Raw genomic sequence first — 19177 nt, forward strand, 5'->3', positions numbered from 1 at the left:
ACATCACTGAAGCTCACGAGTAGGCACACAGGTGCCCAAACGAAGCAGCGGAGGCGGCCCCTGGTGGTCAGTGCTGGGTGATACACTATCTGTAGATCCTGATGGCCCCTCCCAGAGGGTGCTGTGAAGATTGAGGGAATTAGCCCACAGAGTGCACTTCAGGGGTGCCCAGAGCCAGTACTGGGTGACATAAGTGATCCAGGAAGGCACAGAGCCAAGAAGCAGTGGGCAGCACAATGGCAGGGACAGGGAGAGTAGCACAAACCCTGGCTTCAGTCCCCCTCTCTGGGCCCCTGTTTCTCATCTGTAAGTGGTGATTAGGCCCATCTTGCAGGGCTGTGAGGCACGTCAGTGACAAACCAGCAAAGAACTGGAGCCCAGAGCAGGTGTGCTCATGACCGTTGTTTGAGGGCCTGCTCTAGTTCAGACTGCCTCAGTGGTCATCTCAGCAATGCCACAGAAATTATATTAAGTAGGAGTAAGAAAGGATTTATACAACCCCTAAGTGAAAAGATACAGCAATTAGATATTTACATTTTGTCATTAAGGATTACTCCTGCTAGTCATATTCTCTAGTCCTAAAATATGTTTAAACATGACTTGTATCTGATTCACAATTTGGAATTAAATATTTCAAGGATACTATTTTTAAGGCTTTCTGTGAGTGTAAACAAAAAATTAGGTACAAAAGAAAGCATCTTAATACTTGCAACTAAGGATATGAATAATCTTCCAGCTGCAGTAGTAGGAAGTTATTTGTATTGTATACTATAAATTAAATGACATTAACCCCACAGTTGAATTAGGAGTAGGAGATTAGATATTTGCTACAATAAGTGGAAGAATGAATCTCACAGTTTTAGCCTTCTAAAATAAAATTAAAGTGGTAACACCTGCAAAAAGCATTTAAAAATCACAAAAGCTGCAGTAACTTATGGAAGAATACTATACATTAGTCTATAATATTCTACTTTTTAATTTTCTAATACATAATCAAAAATCTAAGTGAGGAAAGACACTTTTCTATAGAGCACTGACAAGGCTAAATAAAGATAAGACCAAATGTTTGTAAGAAATACAATCACTTTGGAAATCCAACTTGCTGTTGTATATTTTAACTGGCTTATAAAAGATGGGAAAAATACAATGCATTATGTATTTGGGTCACATATTTCCAAAAATAAACCTTCTAATAAAAGAGTGAATTAAAAGAACCCATGAAATCAGTTTCCAATAATACCATACTTTGTCTAGAACATGTTATCTACTTTATATATGAGTAGGAAATCTCAGGGCCTATACGTATTTGACTTTCAGCCAAATTCATATGCCTACCAAAGATATAAACTGAAGTAAATTAATCCATTCCACTTAATAATAAAGAAACAACCAAGAAGTGAATGATGAAGAGGCATTCATGAAATGGAAAACAGGTTGCTTGCAAATCTTACGTAAATGTTACAAAACACATAATCTGTCTGATCCCATCCTTCATATATGCACCATTCACTACTGAGGTAGGTTCAGACTTGCACTTGGTTAAATGGAAAAAGCTTGTGGGAAGCCTCCTTTGATTCTTCTCAAGTATATCCAGCGCCTTGTGTAAGAAAGAAGGGGATTAAATACCTTCTCATACCATTAATCTGAACAGAGTGGAGAAGGCAAAGCCAGAAGTCATTGTTTTGATAAGACAGCTCCGTACAATAGCTAAGTACAGTTCTAATGATTTTGCTTTAGGAAAAGATATGTTAAAATGCAAAATTATATTTTAGAGTTTCAAACTTTAGAATTTCAAAAACACTTGATTGAGAAAGAAAAGGTAACAGAGAAGTGCCATTCATTCATTCACTCAAAGTTCACAGGATGCTAAGAAAACAAACAAAAAAACAAAGTTCATAGAGTGCTATTTGCAGCATTGTGGTGACTGCTCTGGAAAACACCAAGAAAATTAAAATATGGTCCATGTCATCCAAGTAATTAGAGCAAAGCGAAGGAATTAACACATGTCCACAAATAAAATATGAGATTTAATATTCCCTTTAAAATTTGTTGTAAATACTTGAGACTATTTTTATAACATGAGCATTTGTCTTGGAAGAGATTAATCACAGGATTATTTTTAAATGCCACAAGCTCTGAGGCAGGTACTCTGGATTTTCAATCACATCTTGTCAACATTTTGATGTATAGAAAATCACTGAACTTCTCTGGCCACACTTTTAATCTCTACCTACAAAGATTTTGCCTGTAATAACGAGCATAACTATCAGTGAGAATACAAGTCCATGAAATAATGCAATTTGGAAATTACTTTGCAGATCATTTAAAAAGTGTTAAACTAATTAAAAATAAATAATAAAATTGTGGGTTTTTTTGTTGTTCATTTGCACTGACTAAAATGTGCCAAGTCAAATTCTAATTCCCTCATTTTCTCTATCACAATACCTTACTTCACCAGTGGAAAAGTTTTCAGGGTGCCTGGATGGCTTAGTTGGTTAAACATCCGACTCCTGATTTGGGCTTAGGTCATGAACTCAGGGCTGTAGAATCTAGTACCACATAAGGCTCTGCACTCAGGGTGGAGTGTGCTTGAGATTCTCTCCCTCTCCTTTACCCTCTCCCTCTGCCCTTCCCCTGCTCATCCTTGTTCTCTCTCTCTAAAATAAATAAATCTTAAAAAAAAAAAAAGTTTTTCAGTTCAACAATGAGTCTACATAATCCAAGCATTTTTCTTTTCAAAATAACTTCAAGATGCATCAGAGAACAATTCCTTCAATTGTTCTTTTGATGTTGATGTAGTAACATTTCATGAGATTCCGTTAAAAAACATACTACAGATTACATTATATATTACATTATATATATCACCTAGAATCATATAGGTTGATAGATATATGTTATATATCTAGCTATACCTACATGATACATATAATTATATTGGGGTTCTCTAGAGAAACAGAACCAATAGCTAGAAAGATAGATATCTATATCCATATAAATATTTTCTTATTTTCTGAGTGCCTATCAGTGCCAGTCATCATTGTTGGCACTGGGAATACTGCAGAGAATAAAACAAACCCCCTCTTCACAGAACTCAAAATGAACAAATAGATAGATATGTACGTGTGTATGTATCTATTTTTTTTTCAGGGAAAATACTATGGAGAAAATTAAAGATGACAAATGGGAAAGGACATTCTGTGGTAGGGGAAGAGCCTACAATTTTTAATGGGGTGATTAGAGAGGGTCTCTTTGAGAAGGCAACGTTTGAGCAAAGATCAAAGGAGTTTAGGAGTGAGGAATGAGAAGAGTGTTTCAGGAGAAGAAACAGCTATGCTAGGAACTCTAGGCATGTTTTTGTTTAGTATGAACTAGGGACAGGAAGAAGGTACAAGCAGAAGACACTGGGCAGGTGGGAGAGTAATGGGAGATGATGCGTGTGTACGTGGGGTACAGATCACACAGAGTTTGGGTATCATTGCAAAGGTTTTCGCTTTTACTTTGAATGAGATGAGAAGTCCTTGTAAGGTTTTATGCGGAGATGGGACATGATCTGTTTCACATTTTAAAATAATCACTCAAGCTGAGCTTAGGCTTAGGGAATGGAGTTTTGGGGGGCAGAAAACAGAGGCCATTTTGGAAACCAATACAATAATTAAGACAAATGGTCTTGTACCAGGTCAGCAAAAGTGGAGGTGATGAGTAGAGGTTACATTCTGGAGATATTTTGAAGACAGAGGCAACAAGATTTCCATATGGATTGGATATAAGATATGAGAAGAAAAAAAGAGACGTCAGGAGGATTCCAAGGTTTTTGGTTTGAACTACATGAATAACAAAGTTGCGTTTTACTGTGGTGAAGAAGACAACAGAACAAGCTAGTTTGGAAGGTAAAACCAGGAGTTGGATTTTGTACATGTTAAGTTTGAGTGGTTAAGAAACATCTGCTGAGGCTCCCCTGGCCTCCCTATTTTCTAGGACAATTAGAATTCTGACCTGTTACAGATACTTGGGAGCTCAGAGGCATCTGCAGTGGCTTGAGACATGTATAATCAACAGAAGACTTGGAGGAAAAGAAATCTCATCCCTGAACAATACTGAGGATATTGCCAAAGGAAAGGGGAAGGGGAGTGCTAGAGTTAGAGTGGCAGAAAGCAAGTGAGAAGAACCAAGAAACCCTGCCTTGAATTCTCTGCTGTATGGCTTCCTTCCCATAGCATCATGCTTACCTTTCAGAAGACAGACTGAACTCACAGAAAATGAAAGCTTTTTTCTTCGTCTAAAACTAAAATTTATAAAAGGGATCAATGTTAAATTTCAAAGATGAACCAATGAATGAACATTTCATTTGATAATAGTGGAACTTTTCTGAGGAATCAAAGCAAGTGTTTCTCTAAGAAACAACCTTATTATATAATATTACAAAAATTAGTTGGGGTACCTGGGTGGCTCAGTCAGTTGAGCGTCTGACTTGGCTCAGGTCATAATCTCAGGATGCTGGGATCTAGCCCTACATTGGGCTCTGTGCTCAGCAGACAGTCTGTTTGTCCCTCTCCCTCTGCTCCTCTTGCTCATGCTCTTGCTCTCTCTCAATAAGTAAAATCTTTTAAAAAATTAGAGAAAATTTACTTGGAAAAAAGTCACAATTCATATTCTTAATACCTTAATTAAAAAACACTTTATTGCTAAAAAGTGCTAACCATCACCTGAGCTTTCAGTGAGTTGTAATCACTGATCATAGTTCACCATAACAAATATGACAACAGTGAAAAAGTTTGAAATATTGCAAGGATTACCAAAATGCAAAATAGAGACACCGAGTGAGCAAATGCTGTTGAAAAAATGGTGCTGGTAGACTTGTTTGACACAGAGTTGCTAGAAAACTTCAATTTGTAAAAAAAAATGCAGTATCTGTGAAGTGCAGTAAAGTACAAAATGAGGTATGCCTGTATGTGCCTTTTTAACTTATTTTATACAACCCCTATTATATTTTTATGCTATGTCCTGTAATTCATATTAATATCCCAACTTTTACTATTGACCAAACTGAAAATAAAGCGGAGATGGGGAAAATAGAGAGTCAGACATAGGGTAAAATGAGAGGTATTGACTTGTAGTCAACCTAGAATAAAAGCAGAGTAGTCTTTAGTTCTTTAATCTCTAAGAAAAGAGAGAACTCAAAGAAAAATAAGAAAAGAACATACTATCCTCGTAAATAGAAATAAAAAGTTGAGTTAAGTGATTGTATTGATACTGTTTCCTGCAATAGTTCAGTGGTGATGTATGGTCTAAGAAGGATGATTTAAAAACAACTGAACTGAGCTGACACCAACAAATGCTAAGGGTGTTGTGGAATCTCTGATATAAACTGCACAGGAATTAGGCCTTGCTATCTAGTGTTTAAGAAACATATGCCTAATAAACATTAGTTAGTTTCTAGGAAGGATTTTCCACAGCTAACATTTCATAGACATATAAAATGTCAGAGTTGAAGAGAACATACTTGTTAATCTCATTTGATTCACATTTTTCCAACAAACATGAATTGGGTACCTATTGTGTGTCAAGTAGTGTGCTCATCATTGAGTATTCAAGTTGGTATTTATTCTTTCTATACCTAGAATAAAGTCACTAATCACTAGAATATGTTTTAATAAAGGTGTGTTAAAGGTATAGAAAGACCTAACTCTAGGGGCACCTGGGTGGCTTGGTCATTAAGTGTCTGCCTTCGGCTCAGGGCGTGATCCCAGAGTCCTGGGATCGAGCCCCACATCAGGCTCCTCCGCTGGGAGCCTGCTTCTTCCTCTCCCACTCCCCCTGCTTGTGTTCCCTCTCTTGCTGGTTGTCTCTCTCTCTGTCAAATAAATAAATAAAATTGAAAAAAAAAAAAAAAAGAAAAAGAAAGAAAGACCTAACTCTAACTCTGCCTGAGACACTCAGGGAGGGCTTCATGTGGGGAATGACATTTGAGTTGCTCTTGGCATTTGGTAAACTACTTTTCGTCAATTGGAAAAGTTGACCAAGATTATTTTGGTATTGAAAGAAACTAAACAAGGGTATGAAAGTATTAAAAAAAAAAAAAAAAAACCAAGATATACAAAGGGAAATTAAAAGCATTTTAACTTGTAAATTAATCCAAACTGCATTTGATGGATGAATATCCTCTATAAGCCCCCTAACAAATGGTCCTCTGATATCTAATAAGAATTTAGGCATATCTAGCAACTGTAATTTTCAAGAACCAAAATATATAGATTTGAGAAGAGATATTCGTATGACACAGAAACAAAATAATTACAGTAATAGTTTTTTAACCATGTGTAAAAGTGAGGAATAACAACAACAAAAAAGGAAAACATAAACTACTTTGAGCAAAACAAGAAACCTGTATGATTATCTATTCCAACTACCAACCTGAGGCTTGACTTACTGTCCTTCCTAAAAACCTGCAATACTGTCTATCAAGTGTACCTATCCCCTGTGGTTGTTCTATCTGCTTTAGCTTATACCAGAAAACATAATTGTATACTCCGTTTAAAGACTGGCACTGTTGGTCTTCTGTGTTTTTACGTAGTTTAAAGACACAGACACTTTCGAATTCCCAGAAGTAATTGAAGAGAACAAAGGTGTAATATTTTCCCCACAGAAGGTGAATCTTCTACTTTTACCCATATAATTTGCTGCAACAGCACTTTATTGGTCAATAAAAACATTTAACTGATTTTTATGAAAATTAAATATTTTACAACATAGATGTTTATAAAGTAAACACACAAAGTTTTCTATCATTTTAAAACAATTCAAATGGAATTTTGAAAAACATTTGCTGTTGAAGTTTATGTGTATGAAAAGAATCTACTGCATATACATATTATACAACAACAAAATAAATTACTCAGTCAATACATTTATTTATTAAATTCCATAGTAAGAGAATATATGAAAATAAGGATTTCTTAAGGTCTAGGTACCTAACTTCAAGTTATGGCTACCAGATTTAGAACATATTATTTTTTTTAAGTATCTGCAAAACAACTCTAATAACTTTAAAATATATTTTACAGGTTTAAAGATATCTCCAAAATACTTCTAATAAATAGAATATGAATAATGGTCATGATCCTGTGGCTTATAAGCAAATGGGCACATGATACTTTTGGCAGTAAAGGTTTGAGTAGGGATCTTGATAGAATTTCCAGATGGTTGTCATCCTATACACAAAGAGGAAGGAGGAAGTTTTTGGGAATTCTATTTTATTTAATATAGCATTAAATAAAAATTATTATGCATTGACACACACAGTTAATTTGAATATGTAAATAATAAGCTCAAAGAAGTAAATTTATATTAAATTAGACAGAAAGAGTACATCGTGCCATCTATCACTATAAAATTGCATTTTTGAAGTGATTGAGAGTTGATTTTGAAAAAAATTATATATAAGACTGCTCATGGGCGAAAATCTATGAATGAATAAATGCATGGGAAAAATGAATAAATGAATTGGTGAATGGATAAGTGTTAACACAGAACTATCAAGAATCCTCTAGAGTAGTGATGTGAGGAGCTCTGCATGCTCCCTCTCTGGAAAAATAACCATAACTGGTGAAAATTACTTTTAAAAAACAGCTATTTGAAATCCCTGGAAGTTGTCCAAAAGGCATATAGAAATTGGAGAAATCTTTATTCAAGGAACTCTACTAAGTCTCCATAAGAACAGTGAGAGTCTGTGGCATTTGCGTTACAACCCACTTCCTTCCTTCTCACCAACCAGCTTAGCAAGACTGAAATTCTATTCTGGGTGGATATAGCCAAGAACATAGGCTTTCTCTCCCACCACCCCAAGTTCCCAGTCAAGGGCTATAGTATCTACCCCAGAGGGGAAGGCCACCAGCATTTCTCATTCCCCATTCTGACTCTATGTTGCAGAAGTTCTATTCCAGACAAGTGTAACTGAGTGCTCAGGGGTTCCCTTCTTTTACACTTTTCCCAACTGTAGGACTGAAGCTCTATGCAGGTGTAGCAGGCCAAGATTACTGGACCTCAATCACCTATGTCTTAGCTTGCTCAGAGGACAGAGGTTCTATTCCAGGAAAAGTAAGAACAAAGGTTGCTGACTTCATCCAGTGCCACACTCATAGAGTAGGAGTATCTATCTGAGAGAAGCAGGCTTCTGTCCCTATCTCAATCTCTAGAGAAGTAATACAGAGGTTCTGACAAGGGGAAGAGGCAGATCATAGGAGAAGACCTCTGTAGCTTTCCCTGAGGGAACTGATTTTATTTGGAACAGACACTGGAAAAGTTCAAGCATAGCAGCACTGTAAAAACATTGGTACTGAGCCACAAGGAGGAGGCTGATAGTTCTATGAGAGCAGCAACTGAAACAATACACAAACTAGAAGTTTAATAGAAAGAACTAGGGAAACAGATAGGAAGAGTCTGGAATTGGAGCAGGCTTTAAAGACTGGATCCAACACAAGCAGAATAGCTAAAAGCTAAACAAGGTGATCAGGACAAGAGAGAGGAAAATGACAGCTGGTTAAAAACACCATCAGCCCTGATGGGGAGGAAGTCAGAGTGATGTGTACATTTCCAAAGCTGTGCCCATGTGTACTAGTATCAGAGGTTGCACATTTTAGGGGAAACAGGTCTCACTGAAATAGTATTGCCAACTCATTAAACAAATAATGAAGCGAAAGACAAACAAAAAGCCCTGGGAGTGAAGACAGGGATCACACACAGATTTGCTACAATGTGTTATCTGAAATGACCAGTAATCAACTATAAATTATGAGACATGCAAAGAAACAGTAATGTGTGACTCATTAACAAAACAAAAGAAAACAAAAACAAACAAACAACAACAAAAAAAAGCAGGCAACAGAACCCTCCTTTGAGAGGGCCCAGATGTTGGAAATATCAAAGACATTAAATGAGCTATTATCAATACGTTCAAAGAATCAAGGGAGTTCTAACAATGTCTCATCAAATAGAGAAGATATATTAAGACATATAAATTATTACAAACTAAAATGATTCTGGAGTTGAAAAGTACAATAACCAAGATAAAAAAAATTCACTACGAGAGCTCAACATTAGATTTAAGCCAGCAGACTAAAAAATCAGTGAACTTAAAGATAGCTCAATAGTGATTGTGCAATCTGATCAAAAGAGAGAGAAAAAAAATGAAAAAAAAATGTTCAGAACCTCAGAGAGATGTGGGCTACCATTAGATGCACCAACATATGTATAATAGGAGTGGCCATCCAGAGAAGAGAGAGACAGAAAAAAAAAATCAAAACAGTGAGGGCTGAAAAACTTCCCAAATTTGATGGAAAACATTAAACTGCATCCACCAACTCAATGAACCAAAGTAGGAGGAACACAAAGAGATCCATAGCCAGACATATACACATGATAATAAATGCTGAAAGCTCGGAAAGATAAATGCTTGAAAGTAGCAAGAGAAAATAGCTGGTCATGTACAAGAAACACTTAATAAGATTAACAACTGACTTCCAATCAGAACAATGGAGGTCTAAGGCAGTGGGATGATATATTTGAAGTGCTGAAAGAAGTTTAAGAAGCTGTCAACCAAGAATCTTACATCCAGCAAAACTAACTTTCAAAAACTGAAGGTGAAACAAAGGCATTCCTAGATAAACAAAAGCTGACAGAATTCATTGCCGGAAGATTCACTTTAAAGAAATACTAAAGGAAATTCTTAAAGCTGGAATTGACAGTACACAATAATATGAACTCACGTGAAAAAAACAAAAAAACTGGTAAATAAAATTTTATAGGTAATTATAAAAGTATTAATTTGTATTTCTTCTTTATCTTAAGTGATTTTAAAAATAGTATAAAACAATATTAATATACTAGCATTGTTAAACCTGCAACATATGGAAATCAAATATACTTGGCAATAACAGCACAAAGGAAGTGGGTGAAAGCAATGTTGCATTGAAGTAAGAAAGGACACCATATGGTAACTTGAATCCACAGGAAGAAATGAAGAAAATCAAAAATAGTAAATAAGAATATTATATAACAAAGCCTATAAATATATACTTGCTCTTATTTCTTCTCTCAGCTCCATTAAAATATATAAGATTATGTAATTATATAAAGTAATAATTACAAAAACATATTATTGCATTTTAACATATATAGACATAAATTTATTAAAATAATAGCACAAAAAAAGGGGAAAGGGGAATAGAGCAATATAGAATTAATATTTATATCTCTTGCTGTAATTAAGGTAGTGTGAAAGTAGATTCATATAAGTTAGGATGTATTTTGGAAACCCTAGAGCCACAAAGAAAATAACTCAGAAAATGTACTGGAAAAAATTCACTAAAATAATTAAAACATGACTAGAAAATACTCATTTAATGCAGAAGAAAGCAAAAAGGAGGAACAGAGGAACAAACAATGAAATACAAAAAAAGGAAAATAAGATAAAAATACAATCATATTGATAATAATATTAAATATGAATGAATTAAAAATCCAATTACAAGGCAGGGATTGTCAGGCTTTCTTTAAAATAAATGAGTAAGTAAGTAAATAAATAAATAAATAAGACCTAAGTATATGCTACTAATATGAGACACATGTTAGATTCAAAGATAAAAGTAGATAAAACTAAAAGGATGTCATGTACAATGCAACCATAAGAGAGCTAGAGTGGCTTTACTGATATCAGACAAAAATAGGCTTTGTGACTAATAATATACTCCTCACTATTAGCAGGAATAATAGGGAATCTATCTGCTCATGAATCTGTTGAATGGCAGACATCAGGGATATAATGAAAGTTGGGTGGTGGTTACTTAGTCTTTATGTCTATCTGTTCACATGCTACTAAAAGCTCACCTCACTCAAGAAAATATCTTGTACACAAAAAAGAAGAGTCCTTTACCTCCTGGGCTTCAGTTTGTGTGTTAATATTCTGGACCTATGGCTGAGTGGTAAATCTGCTGAAACTGCTAGTACTTTCTGAATATTTAAAAAATAGTCCTTTCAACTGGCAATAAAAAAAAAAATCTCCTAGTTGTGTGTACCCTAGGGATAGCTGGTCTAGACAGATAGATATTAGATTCTAAGGTGTCTTCAATTTAACAGAGCTCCTGTTCTGATTCATACAGATTAATTAGTACTTATATAATTCTAACATAAGGGACATAAGGAATCCCTAGAGAAGAAAGAAAGTGAGCTTCTAATACTTTGAATATGCTAGCCTTTTAAGAAAAAACTTTCTCAAGAAATTGCTAACTTGGAAGCATTTTTATGTAAGAAACTAAATCTACATGATCAAAGTGAATCTTTGGAGCTATCAAACCAGTTTAATAGTTTTCACTTAAAAATAGTTCCATAAAAAGCACAATGAGATACCACATCACTTCACATGAAACATGATGGCTTAAAAAAACTGAAACAAAACAGAGAATACCAAGTATTGATGAGTGTGGAAAAACTGGAACCCTTACGCATTGCTGTGCAGCTGTTAGGGAAAACAGTTTGTCAGTTTTTCAAAATGTTAATCATAGAGCTATTAAATGACTCAGTAACTCAACTCTTAGGTATATAAACAAGATATTTGACAACTTCTGTTCACAAAACCCAGGGAGTTCACCCATGGTTTAGTCTTTCGCTTTGTGAAAGCTGTTTCTACCACAGCCCTTTTCCTTTATACTACAAGGGACGATTTTTTTCTATACTCCAGTGGAGCTCCCTTTGTCCTGCTATACATCTGTATTTAACATTGGTTTGTGAAATTGTAATTTCCTGAAACAAGTTTTATAAGTGCATTAAATAATGATTTTGGGGTAGAGGAAAACCAGGATTACAAGATTATTGAATATTAGCAAACATTACCAGAATGGTAATGTTAAGTGGAAGAGATTAAGATTCCATGCCCCATGGGGTGCCTCTCATTTGGTAAGTGTCTGACTCTTGATCTCAACTCAGGTCTTGATCTCAGGATTTTGAGTTTAAGCCCCAAGATGGGCTCCACACTCACTTAAAAAAAAAAAAAAAAAAGATTCCACACCCTTGAAAAATATTGTAACAAATCCTTAAAACAAATTTGGCATAAAAAACTTACAACTTTCTGAATTATCTAAGATGATAGTATTTTTTTTTTTTTTTTAAGATTTTATTTATGGGGTACCTGGGTGGCTCAGGTAAGTAGTTAAGTGTCTGCCTTCGGCTCAGGCCATGATCCCAGAGTCTGTGAGGACAAAGTTCTTTATGCTATTAAGAACCAATTAACCCACAGATAGCACTTTACAATAAGGCCAGTTCCAAACTCTGTTGCCACTGCCCCATTCTACCCAATACCTACCTTTTATGAGCTTTTTTCTACAAAAACATACTTCCTTCATTAACACATCATTTAGCATTATTTCTAAAAACAAACGTTAATGAAAAGCTATGAGGAGCCAGTTTAAAAAATCATGACTCTGAAAAAAAAATAAAAATAAAATAAAAAATCATGACTCTGTAAACACATAGTACCTCGTTAATTAGTATCTGAATAGATAAAAGCATTTTTTTTACACATGATGTTTAAAAGGTAGGCATGTGCAGCTTTTGTATTTGGAAAGAATGAGAAAATGGTAGGGTTCTGTTTTTCATGGTATTGCTGACATTTACTAAAAAACACTCCTAACTTATAAAACCTGATATTTTTGGTGAAAATAAAGATTAACCAGAAGTGTGGAAGGCTCATTTTCAGTTGCTGTATTTGTAAAACAATCCCATTCACCCAACCAAAAACGAAATACTGATGAAAATTTATAGGATATCCCAAAGGAATTTAATTTGGAGGATTCAAGGAAGCTGATTTACCAACAGCGAAGTGTTCATATTATCAAAGGAGCTACCTAAACTCCATACTCTAGCACCAAATAGAGAGTAGAAAACAATGTCAAAAGAAATTTAAACAGACTGTGGGGAATTTTGCACTAGCCCTATAAATTTAGGTATGGAAGAGGGCTTTCAGTGAAATAAATAACCATAATCTTACTTATGAGAGTATGCACTTATATAAAATACTCTCCTATTATAAGCTATTCCATGTATCAATTGCAAAGTGATTATGACAGCCATTTTCCTTATAAGCAAGTACACACTCCTTCCAGTTATTATGAGAGGTGCTTTAGACTAAGAGTGAAGTTTTAAAATAAAATACTGCCAGCCTGCAAAAAATATGATCATTAATACTCCTTTGCTGGGCTTAATAAAAGACATATTTAGATGTTAGCTATCCTTAGGTCTTCATGTCATACACATTAGTATTTTAGTCATATTTATTCACCAATTTAACAGACTAAGCAGAATTTGTTATATTGATCAAGATGTAGATTGCTTTTAGAAAAGTTTTATCCACCCTTATTCCTCTTTTTTTTTTCCGCTCACACTAACACATACACACCTATAAATGATAATTTCTTTACCAAAAATAAAAGAGCTCAGAGGAATAGGGAAAGCACCAACAATCAAGCACTTTGCTTACTCTTCAGTTATTCTCTTTAGCACAACTAAAACAAAATCTGGTTTCAGTTTCCTTGGACTAGAAAGGTAATTCCTTGAACAACTTCAATAGGCTGAAAAGGGTTTTAATGAAATTATGACAAAGTACTTAAAAATAAGTGGTAGATATGAGCATTCTAATTAAAATAAAGAAAATAACTGAAAGTGATTGTATTTGATAGGTCTTTCCACTCCATTTTTAGCCTGAGAACCACAAAATGCACCTGAATTCCCATTACACAGTCAGTAATCATAATAAGCACCAATAAGCTGCCATTATGGGAAGTGCTGCCAAAGGGACAATGAGTCTGGCCAGCCCTAGAGGAGTACCTGAAGCCTTATACTACCAGGTCTATAAAGCATCAGCATTATTATTTACTTAAATGTTTATTCTTAAAAGGATTTAAAATTATCTACATTTCAAATGCAGCCTCACTCAAAGTAATATTCATGAAACCAAAGGTGTGATATTCTAGTTCTATATTTTTTCTAATACAGTACATTAATGCATTTAAATAATAGCCCCTAAGATGATCTCAGATGCCACCAATGGTACAGGCAAACACATTTAGTGAAAACAAACTATCTTTTATAATTTTCAACCTGATTTCTTTCTCATAGAAAACAGTGATGAACATATATTAGCACCAAGATTAAAAAGATTACTGTTCAGTTTCATGTCATGCTTGCTATGTATGCACTACAGTACATCATTTAAACTTTAAAACAGTTGAACAAAGGCAGCTGAGTTGATATATTGAACCCAAAATACTCATTGCCTCAGTCTCATATTGGGAAATTAATGAGCTTTGGGGAAATTGTAATTTACACCAAATGAAACCATGTATTTTGTATACAGAAGACAGGTTGACTGAAGGTTCCGCTTGGATCCTATCTTCGTTAATTTCAGCCTCTGTGGTTTCTGTAGCTGGTAAGAGTGAAAGTGACCTTTCGCCACCCTACGGAGTGATTTCTATGCATGAGAGAGGAAAAAAGGGCAAAATGTGGTTCAATAGGACAACTCTGCCACTTGTGTTCCATAGAAAAATGTTTTTTTTTTGAGCTTTTGATCTTAATTTGATTCATTCTTGCCACTAAATCAGTACATTCAATTCCTTCCGCTATAAAATTTCAAATCACCTGCCTATGCAGCTACTGAGTGAGGACAAAGGTACAACCTATTGGAGTTTATTTTTCCATTGAGTTTATTCCTTATTGCAGATGAAATCATCATCAAAACTCAGAAAGCTGAGAGGACAAATTAGTTCATAATGATTTAAATTCTATTAAAATATCACTGTTCCCATGAACTCAAACTACCCAGACTTTGCCTATTAATATAAAACTCTGTAATGCCTCTAGATGTTCATTTTATTTATTTATTTTTCCATGAGAACTGGGAATGACCTTTTCCTAGCATATGATTTCTTTGTGAAATTATAGTGACTAACAAGACTAGGTGAAACATTCACTTAATAAAGTTCACAGCAGTATAGTAACAAATGATAGAAAAGAAAGCATGGATTCTAACCACTTTGTCCTCCTTTGGGAAAGCATCCAAGGAAGCAGAGTAAAAAGAGAGGAAAAAGAAGAAGAGAAAAACAAAAATAAGGCATATGTTAATAAACAGATTTTAAGAAAACAATCCTGTATTATTTTTAACGTGTTAAAACACAAGTATTTTACAGAGCAAATGTTTATACTCTTCCCCAAAATGCTCATTGTTCAAGCTTCCATTGAGACTGCACATATGCAGTTCCCGCTATGGTAAATACAAAACTTGGGTACTATCATGTCCAAAATTTTTAGAACCTGGGTTATTACATCTTTATCTAAAACATTATTCAGAAAGAAATCCTAATTCACCATTATATTTTAGTCTTCCCATTACTAAGAAGACATTTTATTAAAATGCATAAAATTATGTGAATAATTTTATCAAATTACTGTTAAAATATTTATAGTTACAATTTGGAAAGTCTAAGAATGGGAAATATTTGTAAGAAATAAAAATAAGGAAAAAAGATGTTAACTATTGTAGCCATAAATTATTCCACAAGCAACATTTATTTGTAAGATACATTTCAACATTTACAATATTGTAAGAAAAACCAATACGATATAGTCATACAGTATTTTTGACTTATGCCCAAGATTAAAGCAGTGCTTTCTATTATTTTGTTCTTCTGAACATTTTTTCAAATTGGATGGGTTTCGTAAAGACGGATAGACTAAATTAGGCTTGGATGTCAACTCCAAAGCAGAGGTACCTCTTAGCTCAATGTCCTTTAAACATGAGTTTAACCCAAGTACTTTAAATATATCAATAGTTAACTGTATTGTTATTGGCTTTCCGCAAACCTATGGTGGAAAGTTGAAAACATGCCACTAGAGGTGCGGAGTCAGCATTTCCACTCTGCTGATTTGCACATTAGTCCTTACCACCCGCACCTTTCAGACGGGACAGTCCCCCTAGGCCATATGGTTTGTTAAATATTTTGACTATCATTCTCAGGTCTCATCTGTGAGAACTCATCTCAAAATAGTGCATTTAAGAACACCAAAGAAGGGAAAATTAACAAATAGCTCTTGTGCACCTTTTTATGTGGCAGATGCTCTTTTAAGCCAAGGTAGTTTTAAAAACGCTTTAGCATCACATATGATAACTTACTAAAAAACTTTTAGCAGGAAAAGAGGAAAACTTATTTGGTCATCAGAATGGCACTTAAAGAAAAATTAAATATATATCATAAAGACCTAGATTTTAATTATCATAATAATCATAGACCGTAATTATTACTATCCAGTTTCATAGATAAAGAAGCTGTTGTTCAGAGAAGTTAATTATCTTCCCAAGGCCACAAAGATAATAGTGGGCTCACCTTAAAAGATATCTATTTTACTGAATATCTTAATTCCACTAGAAGAGGTTTTTAGAATGCCCTGCTTGCAATTCAAATACACTACCAATGAATACAATATTGATAGGGAGATTGATTTTGATTTTAACCGTGATTTTCTCAATTAGGAAAATATCAAGAGCGCTTAAAGCTTTCATGTTATTTTTAAATATAACTTTGTACTATGTTAAATTGCATACATGATTAATTAATATATGAAATTATTTAGAGAAACACTGGGAATTCTTTAAGTATATGATAATTTTAAGTGTTCTGTATTACACTGCAGACATATATCAAAGAAAGCTCACCCAGACATCCCTATAAATAATTCTATCATACTAAGATAGGGAATATCATGAAGTACATTAAAATGTATTCTAAACTACTGGAATTTATCTAGTACTTCACAAATCATCATATTTACTCCTCTTAAATGAGCATCTCAGTGCCTCAAAAACTGTATATATTTAAAGCACTGGCATAACAGAAGACCGGCTATTATTTAAGCCAAACAAGGAAACTGCATCAGGTGAGACTACACCTCACAGAGAAGAAAATGAGTGCAAAAATCCCCAAATCTAAAAAATCATTTTTTGACATACTCTTTAAATATCCAAATAATTTCCATGAGAGAAACTTAGCACTACATTACTTTACCATGACAACAAATAGGAAATTACTCTCACAGAAACTAATCATGGCTTTATATGTCTTATCTTGGGTTAAATTTAATGCCACACAGTTTACCTTATGTTTTACCTTCATTCAGTCTGAAACAACTGTTGCAGAAACTTCCCTTTTTACAAGAATCGGCCACAACAACTTGCAAGAGTTTCATAATTCATGATACTAAATCTGCATCTACTACATTCTTCAGAAAATAAATTTACTCCCACAGATAATCTGTTGGTTTTGAATGGGAATCGTAAATTTATTAAGATCCACATGCAAAGTACTTTTTTATGAATTATTTTCATCACTACTCCACTACTATGAACCTTATGAAAAATAAAGAAAATGGGAAAAGGGCACATTAATGGGTACATCTGTGCCCAGGTCTACTTTCTAACATGCATGTGTTTTCTGCGTTTTACCCACAATCAGAGTGCCTCGCACAATCAGAGTGCCTCGCCTCATAAAATTCATAATTTTATGAATTATTTTCATCACTACTCCACTACTATGAACCTTATGAAAAATAAAGAAAATGGGAAAAGGGCACATTAATGGGTACATCTGTGCCCAGGTCTACTTTCTAACATGCATGTGTTTTCTGCTTTTTACCCACAATCAGAGTGACTCAGGGAACACTCACGTTGTTGGATCGCAGGGACACGCGGCCTCCACAGCGGGCGCAGAACTTGGTGCGGCAGTAGGAGCAGAGATGGCCACACCCGTCAGCAAACTTTGTCTTATGACAGATTCCACAAGTCGGGGCATCATCTTTGTGCTCTCCCTGGTAACGCCGTGCTTCTTCCCCTATTTTTCTCACTTGTTCTTTATAGCTTTCAAATTGTTGATGCAATCTCCTGGGCAAAAGGGAAAATGGTAGCAAACTAAGTAAAGGACAGAAGACAAAAACAAAAACAATTTTTCCTAACAGAACAGCAATACGGCTATTTGAACTAAATCAAAACACACAAAACAATTTTTCCCACTAATCTTACCGCCAGTGGTAAAAAAATGTATTTACATGTATTCCATTAGTCCCAATTTTGCTTACTAGCAATGAACCATATATAAATAGACTTTATATAATCACTGTTCTAGTCCCAACAGTGGGATTCACGTATCCACTCCATGCCTCTGCTTCTTTTAGACAAGCAGCTTTCAAAGTGTTTGGACTATGGAACTCGACACTTTACAATCACCCTCATGTATGTATACAACTGAAGCAAAAGTTATAGAAAATATTTAGCCTAACTATATATGATGTACTCTGGTATATTCTATCTCAGTCTATTTTAAGTTTAATACTGATTACAGTTTAAAAGAAAAAGTTTGCCAGGGTGCCTCGGTGGCTCGATCGGTTAAGTGTCTGCCTTCAGCTCAGGTCATGATCCTGGGGTCCTGGGATCGAGCCCCTCATCAGGCTCCCTGCTCAGTGGGGAGCCTGCCTCTCCCTCTCCTCCCCACTCGTGCTCTCTCTCTGTCTCTGTCTCAAAATAAATAAATAAAATCTTAAAAAAAAAAAAAGTTTGTCACAGTCACTTGATTCCGTGGCCCACTATTTGAGCATGGTGTATACCTGGAAAAATACTGTTTTAAACTACAATGCTATGCAATGTGTCTTCCACAAAGTATCTTCCTTTACCCCTATTCTTGGAGACTATTTATATATTCAATATCAAGTGTCTGATTTCATACAGAATGTAAAATGTTACCTTATACATTATAATTGAGCTCACTAGTCTTTCCATGTCACATGAAAAGTTCTAAACCACACCTTACAAATATTTAGATTTTTACATACCACAACTTCGCTTGATCTCTCTCAGGTTATATGTATGAGAGCTGCTACCACTCTTTAGTTAATGAATGCAACCAAAGTTGTTGAGGCAAACCATTTACCATAAGAATGATCACACTTGATATGATTCGAGTCTCCTCCCCTCCCATCAGCCCCAAATCCCTCAATTTTAAACTGCTACAAATAGAAACTGTTCGCTGCTCTGTACAGAACACTATGACACCCAGTGAATCCCCAGTGAAAGGATGCCTTAGTTTCA

At 34.8% G+C, this 19177-nt stretch overlaps 1 protein-coding gene across 8 annotated transcripts in view; it reads right to left on the reverse strand.

Annotated features, from left to right (window-relative positions):
- The window catches only part of RIMS1 (regulating synaptic membrane exocytosis 1), a 393719-nt gene that overhangs the window by 254071 nt on the left and 120471 nt on the right, over nucleotides 1-19177 (reverse strand). For 7 of the 8 annotated variants that reach the window (XR_015722249.1, XM_087856957.1, XM_045803522.2 and 4 more), the window contains exon 2: nucleotides 17764-17977. Coding sequence is in view for 7 of the 8 variants with exons in the window: in XM_087856957.1 (XP_087713083.1) it covers nucleotides 17764-17977 (214 nt within the window). In the remaining variant the exon portion in view is untranslated. The remainder of the gene's footprint in view (nucleotides 1-17763; nucleotides 17978-19177) is intronic. The other variant, XM_087856955.1, reaches the window with a different exon arrangement.

Source organism: Ursus americanus, chromosome 29 (genome assembly GCF_024610735.1).
Source record: "Ursus americanus isolate L20-20 chromosome 29, mUrsAme1.1.p, whole genome shotgun sequence".
Lineage (NCBI taxonomy): Eukaryota > Metazoa > Chordata > Mammalia > Carnivora > Ursidae > Ursus > Ursus americanus.